This window comes from Dermacentor albipictus, chromosome 9 (assembly GCF_038994185.2).
Source record: "Dermacentor albipictus isolate Rhodes 1998 colony chromosome 9, USDA_Dalb.pri_finalv2, whole genome shotgun sequence".
Classification (NCBI taxonomy): domain Eukaryota; kingdom Metazoa; phylum Arthropoda; class Arachnida; order Ixodida; family Ixodidae; genus Dermacentor; species Dermacentor albipictus.
In genome coordinates, this window is record NC_091829.1 from 23594143 (window position 1) to 23618952 (window position 24810).

Sequence of the window (24810 nt, forward strand, 5' to 3'; positions counted from 1 at the left end):
CATGAACAACTAAATATATCCAAGTTACCTGTTCGGACACATAATGAGTGGCACACGCCCAGATGCACATACAACAAACGCCCGAGTTGTCTATTCATGGCACATCTCTAGTTGAAGATATCCCGTGACCCACGTTGTATAATCATCGAGACAGAAGCACCAGGCATCTCCAATGTAGGGATAATTGGCAAGGAAATATTCGCTTCAAAATAGAGATGTGGTAATGTTTGCTAATTATACCTGGTATGACACCATGTGACCGAGCATAGTGCTGAAATGATAGACGCTACGGTTTACGTATATCTCACATGCTCTTTCTAGTTCATTTTTTTCTGAAATTACATGGAACATGTAGCGCAATTCGGGCCATTCAGGTGAATTACCTGAATATGCGTACGTCACTCAAGCGGCAGATCACAACTTTTCAGGTGGCTTATAAAACGGATTCTATAACTAGGATGTTAATTATTCCATTTAATTATTCGAGATATCCGCCTCGAAGTGCTGCCAAGGAATGCAGTGGAGTTACGGTTAAGATGGTGTCAAACTGCTTCACGCATGCTTTGCGAATCTGGGATTTGGAAGGACCATGTACTTCGTACGAGACATTTTAGGGCCGCGTATACCAAAAGTGGTGCTGGACTTACGATTCCTGCTAAGTAGACATGCCTTTACTGCTAAGCTTTTATGTGGCAATAACAACACGTGTCCTGAAGTGAGGAATCAAACACGGTAACTATAGTGAGTATTTTTATTCGCTAGTAAGAAATTGCGAATTGTCGCGCCAATAGTGCCCGCGTCCTTACTAAAAATAGCTGCTAAAGGTAAAATAACAGTCGAACACAATCTCTGAAAGAAATATTCGAACTTAAGAAAAACAGGTGGTGTAGCCGTCCTGACGAGGTCAGGTGACGAAAGAGTGGCTGCGCTGACTGCATACCAAGGAGCTTGAAGTAAAAAAATATTGTCAGCCATTCCACTCGCCATCCCAAGGTGGACGATCAGCGAAGCTGTTTAGCACACGAGACACAGGCGACACAGAATTTTGAACAAAGGTACGAACGCATTTGTTGTCCTGATGAGTGGTCATCATGACGAATGAAAGGCGCACACATTTATTGTCTTGATCGGTGGGTCACTATTTCGGTAGGTCACACTGATCAGCTCGGGTACAATGTTCGACCCGTTCTTAGCTACAGTCAAATCTGCGCCCATGCTCAATTAAATGTGCTGCTTGGAAGCTGCTGGTTTTATGAATTTGCTCAAGCGTGGACGACTACCGTAGTCTCAGGGAGCCGGAGAAAACTAGCCACGCACGTGATTGGAGCGCTGCTGCACCGAGGAGCCGGCGGAGAGGAGGCACCCGTGACATTTCAATGGGACCGCCCACCGGCGCCAACTTCACGAGCGCGACATACGCGCCACTGCAGAAGAGCGGAAGGAAACTAGGCACGCATGGGCTTGAAATGACGACAATGTGTCTCGCGCACATGAAAATTTCACTGCAGGCAAGCCATAAAGAGCTTCGCCGTAAAAATGCCCCTGTACGTAGATTTATTGAACGTTGAGGCATTTCTCTTTGACAAGAAAATATCCTCTACTACTAGATCTTCTGATTAATATCAGTGGCGGAGCTTAAGGACGTTCAAAGTTCCGGAAAATAATCCGGCAAAGCAGGCCTGCCCATGCAAGAAACTGGATGCAGTACGGGTGCATTTTAACGTGAAGTCGACAGGAGGTAATGAAAATTTGGCTGAGAGTACCCAGTCCTACATTGGGGCTGATTAGGATTACCCTATTGGATATAGGTATACGCCCCTACATCGAGTCATGATGACCAGGAAGTTTAAAGCTTCTATGAAGACGTGGAATCGGCGATGGGTAGAGTGAAAACAAAATACACTATACTGATAGGCGACTTCAATGCCAACGTAGGCAAGAAGCAGGCTGGAGACAAGGCAGTGGGGGAATATGGCATAGGCACTAGGTATAGCAGGGGAGAGTTATTAGTAGAGTTTGCGGAACAGCATAATATGCCAATAATGAATACTTTCTTCCGCAAGAGGGACAGCCGAAAGTGGACGTGGAGGAGCCCGAATGGCGAGACTAGAAATGAAATAGATTTTATACTCTGCGCTAACCCTGGCATCATACAAGATGTGGACGTGCTCGGCAAAGTGCGCTGCAGTGGCCATAGGACGGTAAGAACTCGAGTTAGCTAGACTTGAGGAAGGTACGGAAGAAACTGGTACATAAGGAGTCGATCAATGAGTTAGCGGTAACAGGGAAATTACAGGAGTTCCGGATCAAGCTACAGAACAGGTATTCAGCTTTAACACAGGAAGAGGACCTTAGCGTTGAAGCAATGAACGACAATCTTATGGGCATCATTAAGGAGTCTGCAATAGAAGTCAGTGGCAACTCCGTTAGACAGGATACTAGTAAGCTATCGCAGGAGACGAAAGAACTGAAAAAGAAACGCCAATGTATGAAAGCCTCTAACCCTACCGCTGGAATAGAACTGGCAGAACTTCCCAAGTTAATCAGCATAAGACAGCTGACTTAAGGAAGTATAATATGGATAGAATTGAACATGCTCTCAGGAACAGAGGAAGCCTAAAAGAAGTGAAGAAGAAACTAGGAATAGGCAAGAATCATATGCGTGCATTAAGAGACAAAGCCGACCACATCATTACTAATATGAATGAGATCGATCAAATTCCTGAGGGGTTCTATAGAGATTCATACAGTACCAGTGGCACCCACGACGATAATGAGAGAGGAGAGAATAGTCTAGAGGAATTCGAAATCCCACAGGTAACGCCGGAAGAAGTAAAGAAAGCCTTGGGAGATATGCAAAGGGGGAAGGCAGCTGGGGAGGATCAGATAACAACAGATTTGTTGAAGGATGGTGGGCAAATTGTTCGAGAGAAACTGGCCACCCTGTATACGCAATGCCTCATAACGTCGAGCGTACCGGAATCTTGGAAAAACGCTAACATAATCCTAATTCATAATAAAAGGGACGCCAAAGACTTGAAAAATTATAGACCGATCAGCTTACTGTCCGTCACCTACAAAGTTTTTACTAAGGTAATTGCAAATAGAATCAGGAACACCTTAGACTTCCGTCAACCAAAAAACCAGGCACGATTCCATAAAGGCTACTCCACAATAGACCATATTCACACTATCAATCAGGTGATAGAGAAATGTGCAGAATATGACCAACCGTTATATATAGTTTTCATTGATTACGAGAAAGCGTTTGATTCAGTCGAAACCTCAGCAGTCATGGAGGCATTACGGAATCAGGGTGTGGATGAGCCGTATGTAAAAATACTGGAATATATCTATAGCGGCTCCACAGCCACCATAGCCCTTCATAAAGAAAGCAACAAAATCCCCATAAAGGCATCAGGCGGGAAAATACGATCTCGTCAATGCTATTCACAGCGTGTTTACAGGAGGAATTCAGAGACCTGGATAGGGAAGAATTGGGGATAAGAGTTGATGGGGAATACCTTTGTAACTCGAGATTCACTGATGATATTGCCTTGCTTAGTAACTCCGGGGACCAAGTGCAACGCAGAAGGGTGGGTCTAAAAATTATTCTGCAGCAAACTAAAGTAATGTTTAACAGTCTCGGAATAGAACAGCACTTTACGATAGGTAGCGAGGCACTGGAAGTGGTAAGGGAATACATCTACTTAGGACAGGTAGTGACTGCGGATCCGAATCATGAGATTGAAATAATCAGAAGAATAAGAATGCGCTGGCGTGCGTTTGGCAGGCATTCTCAGATCATGAGCAGCAGGTTGTCATTATCCCTGAAGAGAAAAGTGTATAACAGCTGTGTCATACCAGTACTCACGTACGGGGCAGAAACCTGGAGGCTTACGAAAAGGGTTCTACTTAAATTGAGGACGACGCAACGAGCTATGGAAAGAATTAGAGATGTAACGTTAAGGGATAAGAAAAGAGCAGACTGGCTGAGGGAACAAACGCGATTTAATGACATCTTAGTTGAAATCAAGAAAAAGAAATAGGCACGGGCAGGACATGTAATGAGGAGGGAAGATAACCGATGGTCATCAAGGGTTGCTGACTGGATTCCAAGGGAAGGGAAGCGTAGCAGGGGGCTGCAGAAAGTTAGGTGGGCGGATGAGATTAACGAATTTGCAGGGACAACATCGCCACAATTAGTACATGACCGGAGTAGTTGGAGAAGTATGGGAGAGGTCTTTGCCCTAGATTGGGCGTAACCAGACTGCTGCTGCTGATGATGATAGGATAATACCCCAAATATGATCCTACACCACCGCTACTATTGTGCTTACAATCTCACTGACTAGTTATTGGATTGATTTATTGATTGTTATGAATGAAATTGTAAATGCTCCCTCTGCTTTGCTGCCGGCTTTTGCAGAAACAATAATATTTTAAATAATTCCAGCTTTATTGCACCAGATTCTACGAAAAAATAAGAGGAATAAGGCATGAAATCCGAGCTGATCTTGTTGTTTACTGTCTCATAGAAAGTTTCACCAGCTTCTGTTAAATTCTTTAGCCGTGAATACCAAAGTGCTGCACAAGCTATCACCGGCTCCTACCGAACGACCTGGAGACACAAGAGAAGAAGGAGCACTATATTTTTTTATTCAATGTTCTTAGTTGCCTAAAGAGTTCTCGTGGTTTCATACAGCTAACTTAATCAGAAATAGGTTCTCCCCGCAATGCGCCTGCTTGCTTAAAACAGTCATATCTTTTTACATCCAGTATTGTGCCAAATGAACTATTAAGCAGATTGATTCTTTTGCAGGCGCCGCGTCTTGTTTTTGCAGCATTTCCCTAAATCACGAGGCATTGAAAGCGCAATGTTACGGTAGATGAGACCGCATGGCGTACGAGACAATCACATGGGCAGTGTTTTACGTGAACGGTGCCACAAAGTAATCCTTCTGTTTAAGTTTACGTGATGTTTATGCGGATATTGTTGTACATCTATAAAAGAGAGCTCTTTAACACTTACGTATACAAGAAAACAGCTCGACACTGTATAACTCAAAAGAAAAGACTGCAAATTGAGTTGTGGTAATATACGGATACATGTAGACACACATATGTTACAACCAGTTCACAACGATCGAATTTTGTGACAAAAGGATGATCTAAATTAATTTGGTTATAGTGTTTTGCCAATATCGGCAAGCTTGAAATATAACTGCACGCCTTTGTTGATGTAAACAGTTTTAACAAGTTCATGGTGTCGTAATATTTTTTTTTCCAGCTGGATGAGATTCCATATCCTATTTTAGGCAGAGAGCAGCTCCTTAATCCATGGACGACAGAGTATAACAAAGGCATTGTATTGGCGTACTTATCTCTTATCGCCACAGCTGTAACGGTTCTCAATCCAAATACGACTGAATACGACGCTATGATTGTTGCTGAAAGAATCTTCGTGTTTGAGGCACGGCTTGCTTCGGTAAGCACAAACAATATTTATCAATGTTTCTAATTATGCTATAATGCAGTACTTAGTATTACTAAAACGTACATGATATCTGACTCAAATATCTAATTTTCCACTTCCAAAACAGTTTTTCTCAAGTTACAATGGTAACATATTACTACATCCGAAACAATTTTTCATCACCGTGCCAAATACCATTCAAACTATACGTTCGACTGGTGGATAACTCCAATGAATTACTTTACAACGACGCAATCTTTCGACAGCTGCACCGAAGTCAGGTGGCTTCCATGGACGGATACTTAGAGAAGGAGCAGTTCCCAGATTGTTACACTTCATCTTTTATTGTCGAAAGTGTAGTTTTGCGGGAGCTTGCATAACACATGTGCCTGAAAACGAGAGGCAGAGCTAGTTATTATTTAATACTCACTGCTTTAACATACTCGCTTTCGATCATCTGCCACGTGTTCCAAAGGCGTTACTTTCCACGGCACGCACTCACACCGTGCGAATGGTTGTGCGCATTGAAAAAAGAAACACAAGCCATATTTACTCGTTTGCCCAGTGCAGGGCTTGAAGATTCATCCTACTCAAACATGACGACCGTTTTACTGCGAAGGCAAGCTAAAAGCTCTAAGGTTTTCTTTGTTCGTGCCTTCCTTCACACTGTCAAATACAGCCACTGTCGTTGTAGCCAGACCACCTTCTCGTCCTTCGTTCACCGTTGCCAGAATGCGACAAAGAAAAATAACAAAAAGAAAACTTTACCACCACCAACTCAATTTCCCGCGCTGCAAACAACCTGAACCCTCACAAACCGGCCTACATAATACGGCCGGGATATCGACCCACATGGAAGTTCCAGCAGCACAGGCACTAGGATGGCCTTAGGCCCTTTACACACTGAAATGTTATACAACTACGCCATTCCCTTTGCCCCACCTGTACAAACTAGTTCTGTACCTTTATAATCAATGTAGCCCTGCATACCATCTCCTTTATTTGTTTCTGTGAATTTTGTTACTAGCACGGCCGAACATTCACATATGACAGCAGTAAGTTGAAAGATGACCTTCAGCAAACGTAGTTTCACGAGGTGTTGTGCACCTTGTCACATAGTCCCGTAAGTGCAATGACAGAAAAGTGTACATAGACATAGAAAATCGTATATTCGGTCAAGACATGTCTGTGTGCATCGCTGAAATTTATTAGACTGTGCGCCTGCCCTCGGGCCCTAGTTTCTCTGGACCAAAATAAAGTTCTTGCCATGTCATGCCATGTGCGCTTGCTACCACTCACCCTCAAACGGAGTCCGTGTACATACGTTATGTGCTTCCTCCATAAAAAATAATTTATTCCGGACTCTGGCTGTTGTGCAATGTATCTATGTACAAGCAATGGGGACGTTGCAGAGGGCTGGTGATCAATGACTGTAGCAATAATATCAGGCTCCGTTTCACAACATAAACAAGGGCCACCAACTATAGATGACCACCTCCAACTCCTGTTCACGCTATGAGAACTTGACGCCGCGTTCGTTGCTTCTAGGTGTTCATGGGACGTTCAAGGACACGTGCTGCGTTTTTTTTAGAACTGCGTATTGTGTTTAACATATCATGTCGTGGACATCTGGTACTGTGGCTGACCAGAGAAAACTCATTCGCATCGGGGCACTTCTCAAGCCTGACAAATGGCGCCATGCCACAACCTCTCACTGACCCACAGCACTGACAAGCCGTCTGCTTATGACAACAAAGAGAAACATGTTGAGGAGGCTGCAATGGTTTCTTGGGAAGTATGGTTTTTATACAGACATGGCTATGATTTTTGCAAAGGAACGCCCTGAAAGGGCAAATTGTCATCCAGTAGCTGAGCGTAGCATAACGTTACAAAGAAAACCCATCCAGGTTTCTCAAAAGGCTAGCTTTGAAATGGCAAAAACGATAATTCGCACAGGTCTGGGTTTTACTATCTCAGCGTTATCGACTTCGTTTTTCACTGTCGAACAGAGAAATGTCGGATCTTCTAAGGAGCGGTCCTTTTCGAAGTCAATGGAAGTCAGAGGTATCAAAACGCGTTCTATGATGCGACTCCTGATGTACTCAAGTTAGGCGTTGGAAGTAGGCTGTTTCACTGGATGATGAAGTTCGTTACATGGTGTACTTTACGACAATAGTTGTCGGTGAGACCAGTCAACATAAAGTCGGCCACGTTTTCTGTCAAGAAGGTTTACAGAGGCCTATATCTTTGAACACAACCCTCAGTACATTCGGTAATTTAAGATCAGAGTTTGTCAGGATAAGTTTATTCAGCCAAGTATGCTGCACTTGCGTTTACATGCGAGTGTAAGCTAAGGGTAAGAGCAGAAATGATGGTACAGCGATTCTATACGGATCTCACAAGATATTTTTAGGCGTCATCATCGACCGAAATTCGTCCTGGTCTTAGCATGCGGCAGCGCTTGAATTCAAGCTTGCCAGCTTTTTACGCATCGTTAGATATCTTGCAAGAGTAAGCGGTTCTACGTCAGAGGGATCACTGCTGCTCTTGTATGATCCAGTTTCATAAACTGCGTTCGATGAAGCTTACCTCTCTCGTCAAGAATTCACAGTTCCTACCTACGTACAGCAGGGGGCTAACACGCTCAATTATTGCGGCAACATCTGTCGACCGTTTCTGCAAACCTCTACAAATAAAGCTTGCGCTATTGACCAGCCACTAATATCGTAACTAGCGTCATGACAATCCGTAATAAGCTTTCAGATAACGCTTTTTCGAAATCTATATCCCATTGGGAGTGCACCACCTTTTTTGTCGCATGAAGTTAGCAGGTGTATCTGTGTGAACTATGTCAAGGCTTTTGGCACACCGTTGTATTCAAGAAGATACTAAAGGTTATGTATGACATCTTGTTCTTTAGGTAACTGGTGCTATCGAGCATTTATGCAAATCATGCCACTTCCATACCTATTTGTACTGACAGCTTCGTGTTGCCAACTACTCAATCCCGCCATTCGTAATGTCAAATTTGACGAGAAATAGGACCTTGCGTATTGACTACCACAGATCATCAGCGGCAACAGTAATTGTAGGCACCCGCGAGGCCGTTCCTTTTAAAACAGTAGAACAGAATCAGGCCTCAGCTGTAAACTGTGTCGTAAAACCAACTAATTTTGTGTGCCCCCAAACAAATTTTCTACTGTCTGCTTGCTCAATATGGGCTAGAAATACAAAATTTCGCACTGGAAGAGGATTATGGTTTCAAACTTGAATGCATTCTGAGGCACTATAGCTGAGAAGGAAATGAGCTCGCCGACAAAGAGGCAAAAATGGCCCGCAATAATGCCGTTGAAGTGTCTCGCAATTTTTCGAAGAGGGACTAATGCTACCGTTTACGTCATACTGCCTGAAAATACTGGGACATAAAATGGCCCACTTGGTCCCGGCCGTTTTGACAGAACAGACCCAGGCTTGGAACTGACTTTAATGTCCAAAGAAAATACACACAAGCTTACACGTTAGGACTAGGAGTGGCGTTAACTCGAAGCAGCCTACATTCTTTCCGCTGTGCAGTCGGTGGCGAGCAGTGCAATATACATGAGAGTATTGAACCCGTCTTCTGCATATGCTCACGGTACAGGGCATTTGACAAGACACAACAATTAAGCTTTCTCCGGGAAGCTTCTCTTGCGACCTCGGTCGGACCCCTGTTAGTAAGAGGTTCTATATGCAACCAAGGAGTTGCCACACGATAGTGGTTTCGATTTGAGAATTTCAGCAGATTCTGGAGTTCACGCTCATTGAACCCACTACGTTTGTCCTCATCATAAACATTTTTGTCGCTTTCTATTTCTATTCCCCGTTTCCAATGTTAAGCAGTAGGTCATAATTTTAAATAAGGCCGATCTCCCAGTGTTTCTATCGTACTAAATGTTTATCTACCTCTCAGTATGTATATAAAGTTTGTTTATGTCCGCATGTCGGTGTGGTTTCGCCGACTGCGCATGGATGTCTAACGCTCTACCAAATTATACAAGATCCGCAACTTGCAGAATCACTCATGGTAAAGCTTGATGCCCTACCTACTCATCCAAACAAGTTCCTTGTTTTTTCCGAGGTCGCCTGTGCTCATATTTTATTTGTAAAAAAAATGATTCTTCTAAACATCTACGTTTCTTGCAGATGACATCAGATGACAGACAAGATATTAATGCTTTTTACGAAAAGATGACTATCGATGAACTGGAGAAACAAGTGCCAAACGTACGGTGGTTCTTCGTTCTTGTCATTTACAAAGTTTTGCACTCTTCTGACATACTTGTCCGCAAGAAAAGAATAGACAAGTCGTCATAGAACAAGTTAGAGCAAAGATTTAATGGGCGTAGTAAGATTTGGCCCTTTTTTTCATTTACCTCTGACTTTGTACGTGCAACAACCACACATACAAAAAAGAAAAAAAAAGACTAACTGGAACCTGGCGTCACATTTGTTGATGCAGCCCAATATTCCCATGGCACACGATTTGTGGCCGTCGCCACACGCGATGAAGTCCTACACCATGCCTCCAGCGTCACTACCCCCACTGCCGAGACGGCTGAAGAAGTGGCCATCGCCCTGGCCATTCGAGGTTCCACCTGTCACACCATCATGTGTGACTCTCGCTCAGCCGTCACTAACTTCAGCAAAGACCGTATTTCTCCCCAAGCTCTTCGCGTCCTCTGCCAGGCACAACTCTGTAAAGACAGCATGATCTCCCTGACATGGATCGCGGCCCATGCGGGCCCTGTCCACTCACACCTCCCCAATCTCAACGAGGTCACCCACTCCATTGCTCGAGGCCTAGTCAACCGCACCGGAGTCACTGTAGATGAGTTGGACACCAGAGACAATCTGACAACGTATAACGATCTCGTTAAGGCCTTTTACCTCAGTCACCCAACTTTCCCCCACCTCACCTCGAATTTAGCCGGGCAATGGCTACCACCCTGCGTCTACTACAAACAAACATGTACCCTTCACACGCCCGCCTCCACCTTATATTCCCAGACGTTTACACTACCCCCAACTGCCGGTGCTGTGGCATTCCCCCAGCTAGGCTTGCACATATGCTGTGGGAGTGCCCAGCGCAGTACACACAGACTAACACAACGACCCTCTCGTCGAGGCTGCATGAGGATCTGCGTAGCTCCGCCCTCGACGACCAAACCTGGGCGACCCAGCACGCCCGTGTGGCGGCAGCGATGCAAGCCCTCGTCGTCCCCTCATGGGAGGCTTAGGCCCGGCCATCATAAAGTGCTGGTTGTACAATAAAAGTTTATTCCTCTTCCTCCTAAATGGAAGATTTGCTGTTGGAGAAATAGAAGACGGCGCTTATGTTAACACTTCGCCTGCTTGTTTCTTAGCATTGGAAAATGTCTGTGCGAGAAAATGCGACAGTTAACTTTAAAGGGACCCAAAACATAGTTTAAAATGTCATGTAAAGCATTTTCCATGAAAGTACACAACTATAGTAATATTTTGGCTTTCAAAGATCTCATTTCATCCTCTGCGTGGAATTGAGTTAGACTTGGCTTACGTTCAATAAAGCATTCTCTCGCACTCTGGTATGATTTATTTACCATGCTCGAAGAGTGTTGCAGGACTCCTTTAAGCAAGAATGCACGTATGACTGGAGGTAATAAAAAGATAGCTGGCCGGAAGAATGCCTGTGGTATTTCAGCGGCTGAGGATATGTCAGCAAATGCCTGCAAGCGGCCATTGACAAGCAGTGCAAAGAATAATTTCCCAGCACCCGCCGTGCTTGTTCAGTGGCTATGGTGTTGGGCTGCTGAGCACGAGGTCGAGGTCGGATCGAAACCCGGCCACGGCGGCCGCATCTAGATGGAGGCAAAATGCGAAAACAACCATGTACTTGGATTTAGGTGCACGTTAAAGAACCTCAGGTGGTCAAAATTTCCGGAGTCCTCCACTACGGCGTGCCTCATAATCAGAAAGTGGTTTTGGCGCGTTATACCCTATTACTAAAACATTAATTTGCCAGAAAGATTCAATACAAGCACTGAACTCCTTGCAAGCAGGTACAAAAAATTTGGGGTGAATTATGTCATGATCAACCCTAAAAGCACTCATTAAATTGCCACTAAACTGTCAAGCACATGCGGACGTCTGAAGTTTTGTGGGACTCATATCCCTGTCCAAACGTATTTTCCGACACTACTTCCTACGACAGTGCTTTGACGTCTGTTATGTCTTGGGAAAGAAATCTGATCTTGTTGCACCCTATTGAGGCAAAGAAATGATTGCGTTGAAAGAGAGTAATGCCAACACAATTCCATATTTTGTCCTTTCTTGGATTAATAACAGAAGAATTGCCACTTACATTGTATTCACTTTCAGATTCCAGTCCTACAAAGCCTAAACAGGGCGTTTTCGCAAGCGAACATTACGCTAAACAAGACTGAGCAAGTCGCAATGTTCGGGATGTCCTACTTCAAGAAGGTCAATGATTTCTTCAAGTGCATATACGACCTGTAAGTAGTTAGCGCATATCGCGTTTCCAGACGGCATGGACAACCAATTACGCTGATTATTTGAATGGTTAATTCATTTGTTTCAGTTCAGACATGTACAATTTCGCCGCGTGGAGGCGCATCTTCCAGATGGTATTGCTGACGTCAGAAAAATTCGCAAAATCTTGGCAGAATCTATTGAAAGTCGCGTATGGAGTGCAAAAAGAAAAGCCAGATTGGCAGGTTTGCGTTGAAGAAGTCGCTAAAGCGATGCCTTTCGTGATTGGCCGAATGTACATCGAGAAGAACTTCAACGTTACAGCCAAAGAGGACGTGAGTATAACTTATATAGGTATAGTCGGAGGAACCCTCAGACTGAGGTGTACACTGTGTAAATTGTAAAGGAACGCACTCGGTGAAGGTGGGCTGGGCTAGTGAATTTTCGAAGTAACCCGTAAGCCACAATGGCCTGCAACGTTGTGAAATACTTAAATGAAAATATTTGTATATACTTAAGCTCTAAATCGACGCTTCACACAAACAAACAAGCAACGAAGCAAGTAATTAAAAATAAATTCGGGGGTTGTACGTGCGAAAACCACTATTCGATTATGAGGCACGCCTTAGTGGGGGACTCCAGAATAATTTTTACAATCTGGGGTTCTTTAGCTTGGCTCAAATGCACGGCACACGCGAGTCCTTGTTTCGCCCCAATCGAAATGCGGCCACTACGGCCGGCATTTATTTCTTTATTTTTATTTATTTACGCTATACTGCAGGCCAGTAATTTTGCCCTAGCAGGAGGGGCTACAAAGGATACATACAATGTAACGAAGATCAACAACAACAAAAATCAACAGAACATGAAGACCGTAGCAATGTTCAACCATCGAAGTTTACAACATGAGACTCGAGCACCTTCATAAAGTCGGCCGATTCGAAAAGCTGTCGGGGCTAAGAATTCCATTCGGACACTGTTCGGGGAAAAAGTGCGCTTGTGTGCGTTGATTCTAGGGAAAATTGGCGATAAAGGGTATTCATGGCTGTCTCTAGTTGTCCTTGTAGTTAAAGGGTTTATGCCATTGGAAAGTGTTAATTTAGTTTTCCCTGCAAGACAGTTGTGAAGAAACCCAAGACGACTAATTTTCCAGCGAACCTCGAGAGTCGGTACATTGCACTTCTGCACCAATAAGGATGGCAAATCGTGCCTTCTGCATCTATCAAAAATAAATCTTATTGCCTTTCTTTGGACTCTATCGAGTTGCATAACATCCTTCTTATAATGGGGATCCCAAAATTCAGCAGCATACTCTAGTTTTGACCGAACACATGTATTGTAAGCTAACACCTTGGTACTAACTGCAGCGTGTTTAAGTTTTCTCTTGAGTTGATCCCAAGACCTCGCGCTTAGCAACGCAACACCCTATAGACGCTAAGCCACTGCGGCGAGTCACGGAGTAGGTAGTGAAGGGTTCTTTCACACGGAAGGACTGCGCGGAAGCGGTATACCTGCGGGGATGTCAGCAAATAACGTCCACTACACAGGGCGGTCACTTTATTCATTTTACACATTTTTTTAAAGATCGCCTGTGACGGTTAGCATAATTCTTGTCCTTGAGCTGGATTATTCGAAGAAGCTCACATTATCAGCGTGGGAAATCGCAACACACATTCAATTAGGAAAAGTTCACTTACCTAAATGCGAAGCTGTGTACCTCTAGCCTCTGTATGCACCCCCTGCATTCATTCCTAAGAGGGGGGGGGGGGGGGGGCGTTACCCTGGCCCACTTGCGTCCATATGGGTTACAGGAATGTGTGTGCCGATGCCAGAGATAGTGCAATAGAGGGCCCACCAGTGGCGGAGGTTAAGCAGGTTTCAAGCAATCCATCAAATTGCAAAAATAAGCTTAATCTCTTGGGTCCAAATAGAATCGCATAAACTTGGCGTTGTAAGAGAAACACTATATATATAAGTGCATTTAGTGTTGCGAGTTGGCCTTCGTGCGCTTTATTTGGCTTAAATCCTGTTTTACGAATAATGAAGAGGGGAAAGTGTGCGGCGACGGCACCTGTGAACGTGGTCTGCGGTTCCGTGGTTATAACGTGACGCTCGTCGGAGGTGTTGGCGCTGCTGCGGCAGCGGTTGCGGCACATGCATGGAAGGTGCGGTGACAGCGGCGGCGTTCGTGTGGGCATATTGTGGTACCGTATAAAAAAAATCCACGAGTTCATGATGTATACCACCCATGTATGCAGCCTAAACAGCTTCGCTGGTAATCCATACTTATAAAAATGTTGTGGCCCAAGGAATTTTTAAATTAATTTATGGCTCATATTAAAATTTACAAATTGTAGCCGGTGAGTTTTCAAGATGTATCCATCTCAAGTGAACTTCCAGGAACACAGTTTCGACATATTATTTGCCGAAGCGGGGCATGAAACACATGGTCGTTCCAGTTAGTTTTGTGGTTCAGTGTATAAAAAGAGCGTTTGTTTAAAAAGCGCAAATGGAACAACAGTGCATGCACTCTTACGGCGAGTTTCCAGCGCGAATCTCCAAACTGGTGGAAACCTGGAAATTCATTCGAAGTGAGTACGCCCTACGATCTCACCGGCTACGACTCGTAAATTTCCATATGTACCGTAAAGTAGGTAATTCATAAGATAATGAGATAATTTTGTTAATTAGTTGAAGTGCTTCGATTTCTCGTGCAAGTAATGCCCACTTCTCTGATTAATCCATCTCAAAGAATAGAATTAAACTGCCTGCAACAAGCGATTTCAAAAATTCCGTAAGTCTTAATAACGACCATCCCGTATTTTACGTGGGTGCAACAAAAATGAAAAAGTGATATTGCAGCAAAATCTTTCAGTTCTCAGTTGTTGCGACATTTTTAACGCGTTGCCCCACGTGAAGTGTTGACTGACCGAGGCCGTACCTACCTGTCGAAAGTCATCGACGGCATCCTGCGCTGCTGCTCCTCGCAGCACAAGATCACCACGTCATATCATCCCAAAACGAACGAGCTCACCGAGCGCTTGAATCGGACCTTATTAGACATGCTTTCAAAGCCCGTTTTCGGTTGACCACCGTGATTGGGACCTTGCACTGTATACGTGACGCTAGCGTATATTTCCTCCCTTCACGGCACTGTTGGAGAGACTCTCGTTTTTTTACGTTTTGTTCGGACTGGAACCAACATTACGGTTGGACACATTTCTTCCTTCGCCTGCAACTTCGACTAGTGAATAATGCACGCGACGCCGTGGAACGGATGATTACGCGTGGCAAGTAGCTCCGTAGCAGACTTGCTGCTTCCCGAAACAATCAGAAGCACCTTTACGACCCGCGATAACGCGACGAACGTTTTGCTGCGGTTGTCCTCCTGCCACTTTGGAATCCCTCACGACGTATGGGCCTTCCTGAAAATCTCCTCTCGCGTTTAGCGGGCTGTTAGATACGGGACCTTTTCCTGAGCATTCCTTCATTCATCTCTTTCGAGCTTCTTGCCACGGGCCACAGCATCCGAGTTGCTGCCGGCCCGTAATGACTTTATGGCTGTTAATTTCTTTGTACTCCCACTGTACATAATGTAAATAAACATACAGTTTTCATCCCGAGGTCCTCCTCAACCTCGGCCAACTCCCGCAACCAACGGCAAGGTCCAAAATCTGGGGGACAGCGATTGGGATTGTCCTCCAGAACCGACATCTGGTGGCAGCGGTGGGATCGTCTCCAAATCTTACAGGGCCCATACCACGTCTTTCGACAAGCAACTGACGTCATGTACGAAATTGTGTCCGCCATTCCCACATCTTATGTTCCGTTTTCCACCGGCGTCGTCTGCGTTTCGAGACTTCGGCATTACCACCCTTCCTCTACCGGGGATTCATAGTGACGCCGGAACGGCGCTTCTGCAGCGGAGGGTCATGCTACGCGCTGTTCGAAGAAAATGATGCGAACACTCGGACTTAGTGGGGCGTACCCATGAGAGGCCTCTGGCTGACCTGAAGACGACGATGGGCCCTGCTCGATGTTGGCTGGCTTCCATGTTGGACAGTGCTTGCTACCCCTTGTAAAACTGTGGGAATAGTTTCTGTGCTTCTATTCTACTGTGCTTCTATTTAACAACACAAATCTGTCGTTGTAGCAGCAAATGAAGTTTGCGTTTCGTATCAGTTTAAATTTCCAATTTAGTTTCCTACAGGCTATGTCTGACTGTTACCGCCTTTTTCGTAGGTCAAGTTTTTTAACAATGTGGACGTGTTTGTTTTGCGATGAGCAACTTATTTATATGGCATAAGCCTCGTTTTGATGCGAAAGAATCAATGGCCCATTGAGCGAAAAAGTCAGCGGTGTCTGTAGCAGAGAAACGGGACCAAAATTCCCATTGGCTGCAACAGCACATCAGGAGCTCGCTCGACGTAACATAGCGGGAGAAAGGGAACGCCTGCTGCGGCAGTAGTGCACCATGTGTTGAGTGAGGGGAGAGGGCATCGCCGCGACGCCAAGTCCCCTCGCTCTCGGAAGGCAGCGCGCCATCCCTGTCTCTCTCGCCCCCACTGGGCTTAGCTGCTGCGCGCGCCTGCCAGCCTTTGTGGTCGCTGCTGGTTCCTCAGTCTCTTGCCGCGCAACACGTCGTTGGCATGCAGTGTTGGCACCGCATGCTGCTTCTGGTTGCTGGCTCGAGCAGCATGTACCGTTATGGTACATTACTCGCAGCGCAAAACTCAGTGGCGTTCAATTTGACATTAGTGCGTTCGCGTTAACAACTCATTAGAAGTGCTCATGTCTACTGTGATTTAATCGTTTCCCCTTTTGCGATGAACTGTGTTAAATATTTGTTTTTGATTACACTAGGGATGTCCGACTTCCGGTATAAGAACTTAAGCCCGACGCTTTATTCTTCCACTCTTTCGACTAAAGCCTTCCCGAAATTAAGCTTAAGGTGGTTCTCGTTTTGTGTCTAGTCAACAATATCAAACTATCAAAAAATACTCAGTGCTTCTTGATTCTATAAAACGTAGACAAAATATGTCTGGTGTGGAAAATTTACGAAGTTATTCAATTCGCAATATCAAATAATGAAATTATATTATGCGTAGACCTATGGGCAGTGATATGCCAAGTTTTGTATTGTAGAAATCATGTAATGGCATTTTTCTTTTTGCCTCCTGTTAGGTCGAAACGATGATAGAAAATATAACGACGACCTTCAGAAAGTCGCTTTCCACAAGAGAGTGGTTGACCGGCAGCACAAAGGAAACAGCTCTGAAGAAGGTGTGACGTTACACTTCATTAGTGGCATGTCGCGTGTGTTTGTTATTTGTACGCGCTAGTTGTGTTTTGTTGTGGTTGCCATTTGCTTTCAAGAAAACTTCACGAAATGCTTGCTCTTCGTATTATATGCTATCGCACTTCAGAAATGGACATAGTTCATTATATTGGCATTTTCCTGCACGTATTATCTCTAGTATGCCTAATTCCCGTGCGGTACTCAACGTTTTTTCTTGTGCTCCGCAACACTGCAACGATGTTCAACCATAGAAATGGGTGATTCAGGTCCTCGTTATTTTATTTTACTTCGTACAAATAGTTGCTTAGCAGAACCAAAGATAAGACAGAACCTACTTCCCGATGAGTGTCAACGTTAATGCGTTTAGCATTGGGGCGATGTAGCGAAATACCGTATTGCCAACGTCGCAACGTGCTTGCAACCGGGCTCCTCTCTCGCGGTTACTATTGCGCACGCTGCGCCATCTAACGTCGCCGCCTTAAAGCCCTCGCGTTGCGCGGATTTGTTTCCGACAACCCTCGCAGAAATTTAAATGACAATTTTTGCGATTGTACAGTGACATACCCAGTAGCACACAACTCGTTACTTAATTTAACGTCAAAGAAGTTCACTGAAGAGCCGAACACATAAAATGCCACATAACCATCGACCCATTTTGGTATCAAAGAGGCTCATTACGAGCACCACAGGCCGAGTGGCACATAGACATTTCTCCAGGTAGGTGGCAAAGAAGTTTGTGGAAGAGTGGTACATAGAAACACAGTGCGATATACCCAGTGACTCAAATGGGACTGACCGCTGCTTTCGAACCCTGTACCCTCCTCAAAGCCACCTGATGCGCAACTCGTTTGACTACCACGAAATACCCAGTGATTCAGGTTAGCGGGAAAATGTTACAGACATAGGCAGATAGAGAGAAGCAAGCTTTAAGACATGCTAGAGGTGTTAGTTCGCTATTCGCCTGACATGCTATTCCACGTGCTGGTGGGTCATGATAATGATATATAACAGCAGATACAGTCGAACACACAGACATATATATATATATATATATATATATATATATATATATATATATATATATATATATATATATATATATATTGAAGCGGTCTGCGCTGGACGCATGAAAGAAGACGAAGGAAGGTGCTAGGGGAGAAGTGAGAAGAAAGAAGTTGGAATAAAATGGCGGACGACACCCGTCTCACTTAGATGATGTCATTTCTGTTGCCGTTCTAGTTAGGAACGCTACATTTTGGCGCAGCCGACAGTTTTAGAAGACCAGCGATGCGGGTGACGTTTTTCGTCGACCAGGCGTCATCAGAGTCTGTTGTGTTCACCCGATACCAAGTGCACGGTGAGCCAGCGACGGACCTTCCTCTTGAAGTTAGTTCTACCGCGCTGATCAACGTGGTACTGCAACAAGCTGCAATCAGCCGTTCAGCAGTTCACGGCAACCTACTTCCACATAATCTGTCTACCGTGCATCACAAGCCCCAGAAAAAGAGCTTCAGTGAGACAGTATATTTGGTGTCGTCAAGCTTATTGTACGCCCCCATTAAGGTAGATGGCATTGAAGTGAAGGCTCTCGTTGACAGTGGAGCTTCGGTATCTATTATCAACAAGACTCGAGTGGATGCCAGTCGTCTGCACGCTGGTAGAACATTGCGTGTCCAAGCCTACGATGGGTCAGTGACCATGCATAGCGAATGGGTAACCCTGGCTATTGAATTTCAAGGAAATGCTATTACCAGTGACGTATTGGCCATTCCCAATGTCACCTACGATTTTCTTTTGTCCCGCCCAGACATGAAAAAACTTAAGATGAACCTCTATTGGGATGACAAGGTAATGGCCGAAGACACGATAAGAACAGAAGACCCTGGTGAAGAACCTAGTGTATCGAGGCTAATTTTTCACCACGAAGACATCAAGACTAAGTACCCAGAGCTTATATGCATAGGAAGCTACCCTCCAGCAATGAAATCCCATGTCGTTCCTTTCGAGCTCGCAGATAAAACAGTGGTTCGTAGAACCCCCTATAATATGTCCAGAGATAAAAAGGTGTGGCTGAAAAAGGAGTTGCAAGAAATGTTAGACGCAGGTATCATCCGGCCTTCTGTATCCCCATTTGCTTCTCCTATCACTATTGCACCTAAAGAAGACGGGACATTCCGCCTCTGCACAGACTACCGGGCTCTCAATCGTCAAACTGAATTGATACCTTATCCAATGCCGAGAATCGACGACATCATTGACGAAACCGGTGGTTGCCATTGGTTTTCACGAATAGATCTCTGCAAGGGCTTTTGGCAGATTCCACTAAGTGAAGAAACGAAGAAGTACACCGCGTTCATAACCCCATTTGACTTGTTTGAGTACAACCGCCTACCATTTGGTTGGAAAAACTCCCCTGCGTGGTTTCAGAAGATTATGACGGACATTCTGAAACCTTACCTGGGCACATTTTGCAATGTGTACATCGACGACATCATCATCTACTCAAAGACAAAGGACGAACACCGTAGTCATCTTTCAAAAGTTCTTCATGCCCTCAGTCTTGCCCAACTCAAAGTCAACTTCAAGAAAAGTGCGTTCTTTCAAGATAGCGTAGTATTTCTTGGCAGGGTGTTTGATGGACAGACTAAAAGCACCAAGCAAGAATCGGTAGAGAGAATCTCCAAGCTGGTAAAGCCTTATGATGTGCACTCCCTGCGCGTTTTTCTTGGCCTTGCAGGACACTTCCGGGCGTTTATCAAAGACTACGCACTGAGAACAAGGTGCCTCACACGTTTAACTCAGAAAGACGTGCCTTTTCATTGGGACGAGAAGTGCGAAGCTGTCTATCGTGAGCTTGTAAAACTAATATCGTCGGACCCCATCTTGCGAATACCGGATTTTTCCTTGCCTTTCGTGCTGAACACGGACGCATCACATTATGCTACCGGTGCAGTTCTATACCAGAAGCCATCCAAACAAGCTGATCAAACCAAACACTACGTCGTGGGGTACTACAGCTATACCCTGAAACCCGCCGAAATCAATTACTGTACCACAGAAAAGGAAGCTCTGGCCGTCTTAAAAGCTGTGCAGTACTTTCGTACTTACCTGGAAGGTCCCAAATTCATACTTTTCACGGACCATCAAGCATTGACTCAACTTCTGAGCATGGCCCAGCCAAGAGGCCGCATTGCTAGATGGGTGAACTATCTGCAACAATTTGATTTCGTAATTTCGCACCGTCCTGGCCCACTCCTCACTGACGCTGACGCACTATCAAGATTACTTGTACAGGAATGAAGCAATAATCCAGATACCATCAATCATATTAAGCTATGGGAAGGTACAGAAGAGCTCCAGTTTATCAATGGAAGGTATCACGTACCACCAACTATGATTCCAAGGATTCTTCATCTATACCACGACACCCCTGGATCGGGTGGACATGATGGCTTCTGGCGCACTTATAAGAAATTGCTCATGAGATTCACATGGCCGGGCATGAAAAACGACATCAGCCATTACATCCGCACATGCCACCTCTGCCAGGTGAACAAAGTTAAATTCAAGCAATCGACAGACGTTATGACAAACCCTGAATATTCAAGCATCCCGTTCGAAGTAATTCATTTGGACTTCGCGGAGCTCAAAAAGAAGGGGGAAGGAGTCAAGCGAACGCAAGCTTTCTTGCTCTCCATAGATGAGTGCACACGGACGATTGCGGCTAAAGCTGGCAATGAAGACGCAAACAGCGTAATAGACCTCCTCAAAGCTGAGTGTTTTAAACACACAAAGACGCTCGTCTGCGACAACGGGCCGGCTTTTCGGAGTGCCAAATTATCAAAGTGGGCCCAGGAGCACGGCATCATGATAAAGTATTCTTCTCCATACCACCCGGCAGCAAACGGCCTAGCGGAACGTGCCATACGAGACATCAAACAGTATCTGAAGATGTATCCAGACTTTGCCGGTGGCTGGAAGTGCTGTCTCGAGGCCGCTGTGAAGCATCACAACAGATCATACACCACGAGTTTAGGCTGCAGCCCTCATTTTGTAACTTCAGGTACAGCGCCCATACTTCCTGCAGATCGTGAGCTAGGTCTCCTAGAGAACCTCGAACTTGCGGAAGTAAAGAAAACTGTCAAAGAACAGGAGATCTACAAGCGCCGCATGAAGCGAAACTTTGATAAAAGGCACAGTAGCCAGATACCGGACATACAGCCTGGAGACTATGTCCTTGTAAGGAAAGGAGCTGTGCCCTCAAATTCAAAATATTGCGGACCATTTCAAGTTATTAAGACTGCATGCCAGCATGGAATATTGAAGAATGTCTGGTACGCCCGAGCCTCGGGCCAAACGGAGTGCGCCGCTATTGGAAACGTATTCAAGTATTACCCCAGGAGGTGTAATTAAAAGAAATCCGGAAGAGTGAAGCGGTCTGCGCTGGACGCATGAAAGAAGACGAAGGAAGGTGCTAGGGGAGAAGTGAGAAGAAAGAAGTTGGAATAAAATGGCGGACGACACCCGTCTCACTTAGATGATGTCATTTCTGTTGCCGTTCTAGTTAGGAACGCTACATATATATATATATATATATATATATATATATATATATATATATATATATATATATATATATCAGCCTGGTTACGCCCACTGCAGGGCAAAGGCCTCTCCCATACTTCTCCAACTGCCCCTGCCATGTACTAATTGTGGCCATGTTGTCCCTGCAAACTTCTTAATGTCATCCGCCCATCTAACTTTCTGCCGCTCCCTGCTACGCTTCTCTTCCCTTGGAATCCAGTCCGCAACCCGTCATGACCATTGGTCATCTTCCCTCCTCGTTACATGTCCTACCCATGCCCATTTGTTTTTCTTGATTTCAACTAAGATGTGATTCACCCGCATTTGTTCCCTCACCCAATCTGCTCTTTTCTTATCCCTTAACGTTACTCCCATCATTCTTTCCATAGCTCGTTGCGTCGTCCTCAATTTAAGCAGAACCCTTTTTGTAAGCCTCCAGGTTTCTGCCCCATAAGTGAGTACTGGTAAGACACAACTGTTATACACTTTTCTCTTGAGGGATAGTGGCAACCTGCCGTTCATGATTTGAGAATGCCTGCCAAACGCACCCCAGCACATCCTTATTCTTCTGGTTATTTCAGTCTCGTGATCCGGATCCGTGGTCACTACCTCCCCTAAGTAGATCTATTCCCTTACCACTTCCAATGCCTCGCTACCTATCGTAAATTGCTGTTCTCTTCCGAGACTGTTGAAGATTACTTTAGTTTTCTGCAGATTAATTTTTAGACCCACCCTTCTGCTTTGCCTCTCCAGGTCAGTGAGCATGCATTGCAATTAGTCTCCTGAGTTACTAAGCAAGGGTATATCATCAGCGAATCGCAAGTTGCTAAGGTATTTTCCATCAACATTTATACCCAATTCTTCCCACTGCAAGTCTCTGAATACCTCTTGTAAACACACTGTGAATAGCATTGGAGAGATCGTATCTCTCTGTCTGACGCCTTTCTTTATGGGGATCTTGTTGCTTTCTTCATGGAGGACTACGGTGGCTGTAGAGTCACTATAGATATCTTACAGTATTTTTACATATGGCTCATATACACCCTAATTCTGTAATGCTTCCATGAGTGCTGAGGTTTCGACTGAATGAAACGCTTTTTCGTAATCAATGAAAGGTATATATAAGGGTTGGTTATATTCCGCACATTTCTCTATCACCTGATTGATAGTGGGAACATGGTCTACTGTTGAGTAGCCTTTACGGAATCCTGCCTGGTCATTTGGTTGACAGAAGTCTAAGGTGTTCCTGATTCTATTGGCGATTACCTTAGTAAATACTTTGTAGGCAACTGACAGTAAGCTGATCGGTCTATAATTTTTCAAGTCCTTGGCGTCCCCTTTTTTATGGATTAGGATTATGTTAGCGTTCTTCCAAGATTCCGGTACGCTCGAGGTCCTGAGGCATTGTGTATATAGGGTGGCCAGTCTTTCTAGAATAATGTTCCCACCATCCCTCAACAAATCTGCCGTTACCTGATCCTCCCCAGGTGCCTTTCCCCTTTGCATAGCTCCCAAGGCGTTCTTTACTTCTTCCGGCGTTACTTGTGGGATTTCAAATTCCTCTAGACTATTCTCTCCATCGTTATGGTCGTGGGTGCTACTGGTACTGCATTAACCCCTATAGGAATACTCAGCCACTTGAACTATCTCATCCATATTAGTAACGATATTGCCGGCTTTGTCTCTTAACGCATACATCTGATTTTTGCATATTCCTAGTTTCTTCTTCACTGCTTTTAAGCTTTCTCCATTCTTGAGAGCATGTTCAATTCTATCCATATTATAGTTCCTTATGTCAGCTATCTTACGCTTGTTGATTAACTTAGAAAGTTCTGCCAGTTCTGTTCTAGCTGTAGGGTTAGAGGCTTTCATGCACTGGCGTTTCTTGATCAGATCTTTCGTCTCCTTTGATAGCTTACTGGTATCTTGTCTAACGGAGTTACCACCGACTTCTATTGCACATTCCTTAATGATGCCCATAAGATTGTCGTTCATTGCTTCAACACTAAGGTCCTCTTGCTGAGTTAAAGCCGAATAACTGTTCTTTAGCTTGATCCGGAATTCCTCTAGTTTTCCTCTTATCGCTAACTCATTGATTGGCTTCTTATGTACAGTTTTCTTCCGTTCCCTCCTCAAGTCTAGGCTAATTCGAGTTCTTACCATCCTATGGTCTCTGCAGTGCACCTTGCAGAGCACGTCCACATCTTGTATGATGCCAGGGTTAGCGCAGAGTATGAACTCTATTTCATTTCTAGTCTCGCCATTTGGGCTTCTCCACGTCCACTTTCGCCTAACGCGCTTGCGGAAGAAGGTATTCATCATCCGCATATCATTCTGTTCTGGAAATTCTACTAATAACTCTCCCCTGCTATTCCTAGAGCCTAAGCCATATTCCCCCCACTGACTTGTCTCCAGCCTGCTTCTTGCCTACCTTGGCATTGAAGTCGCCCATCAGTATAGTGTATTGTGTATTGACTTTAGCCATCGCCGATTCCACGCCTTAATGAGACTTTGTATATCGCTCGCCCTGTATATATATATAAATACATATATATATATATATATATATATATATATATATATATATATATATATATATATATATATATATATATATATATATATATATATATATATAGGGAGAGCGATTTACAAAGTCTCGTTAAGGCTTGTGGCCCGCAAGAAAGTCAGCAGCGTTCTGTCTTGGTGCGTAACGCACCATGTGATGCTTTGACATTGCCGAAGAACGTGCCGTACTCCCAAACTCGAGTTCCATTGAAGGTGCAGATACATACAGACAGTCAGCTCCCTAAGGGTACGTGGTTTATCCTAGGAATACTCATACCATTATTATGTCAACTGCAAGGCATTGTTCACCTACCTCAGAACTAACTGCTAAATGTTTCTCTTAAGCATTACATCCGTAAGGGTTGTAACTTGCGCT

General features: G+C 44.6%; 1 protein-coding gene across 2 annotated transcripts in view; it reads left to right on the forward strand.

Annotated features, from left to right (window-relative positions):
• Window positions 1-24810, forward strand: part of LOC135902004 (neprilysin-1-like) — a 64359-nt gene that overhangs the window by 16752 nt on the left and 22797 nt on the right. Inside the window, exons 7-12 of one of the 2 annotated variants that reach the window (XM_065431899.1) lie at window positions 2064-2201; window positions 5291-5488; window positions 9659-9739; window positions 11873-12006; window positions 12093-12318; window positions 17168-17266. In XM_065431899.1, the coding sequence (XP_065287971.1) occupies window positions 2064-2201; window positions 5291-5488; window positions 9659-9739; window positions 11873-12006; window positions 12093-12318; window positions 17168-17266 (876 nt within the window). The remainder of the gene's footprint in view (window positions 1-2063; window positions 2202-5290; window positions 5489-9658; window positions 9740-11872; window positions 12007-12092; window positions 12319-17167; window positions 17267-24810) is intronic. The other variant, XM_065431900.1, reaches the window with a different exon arrangement.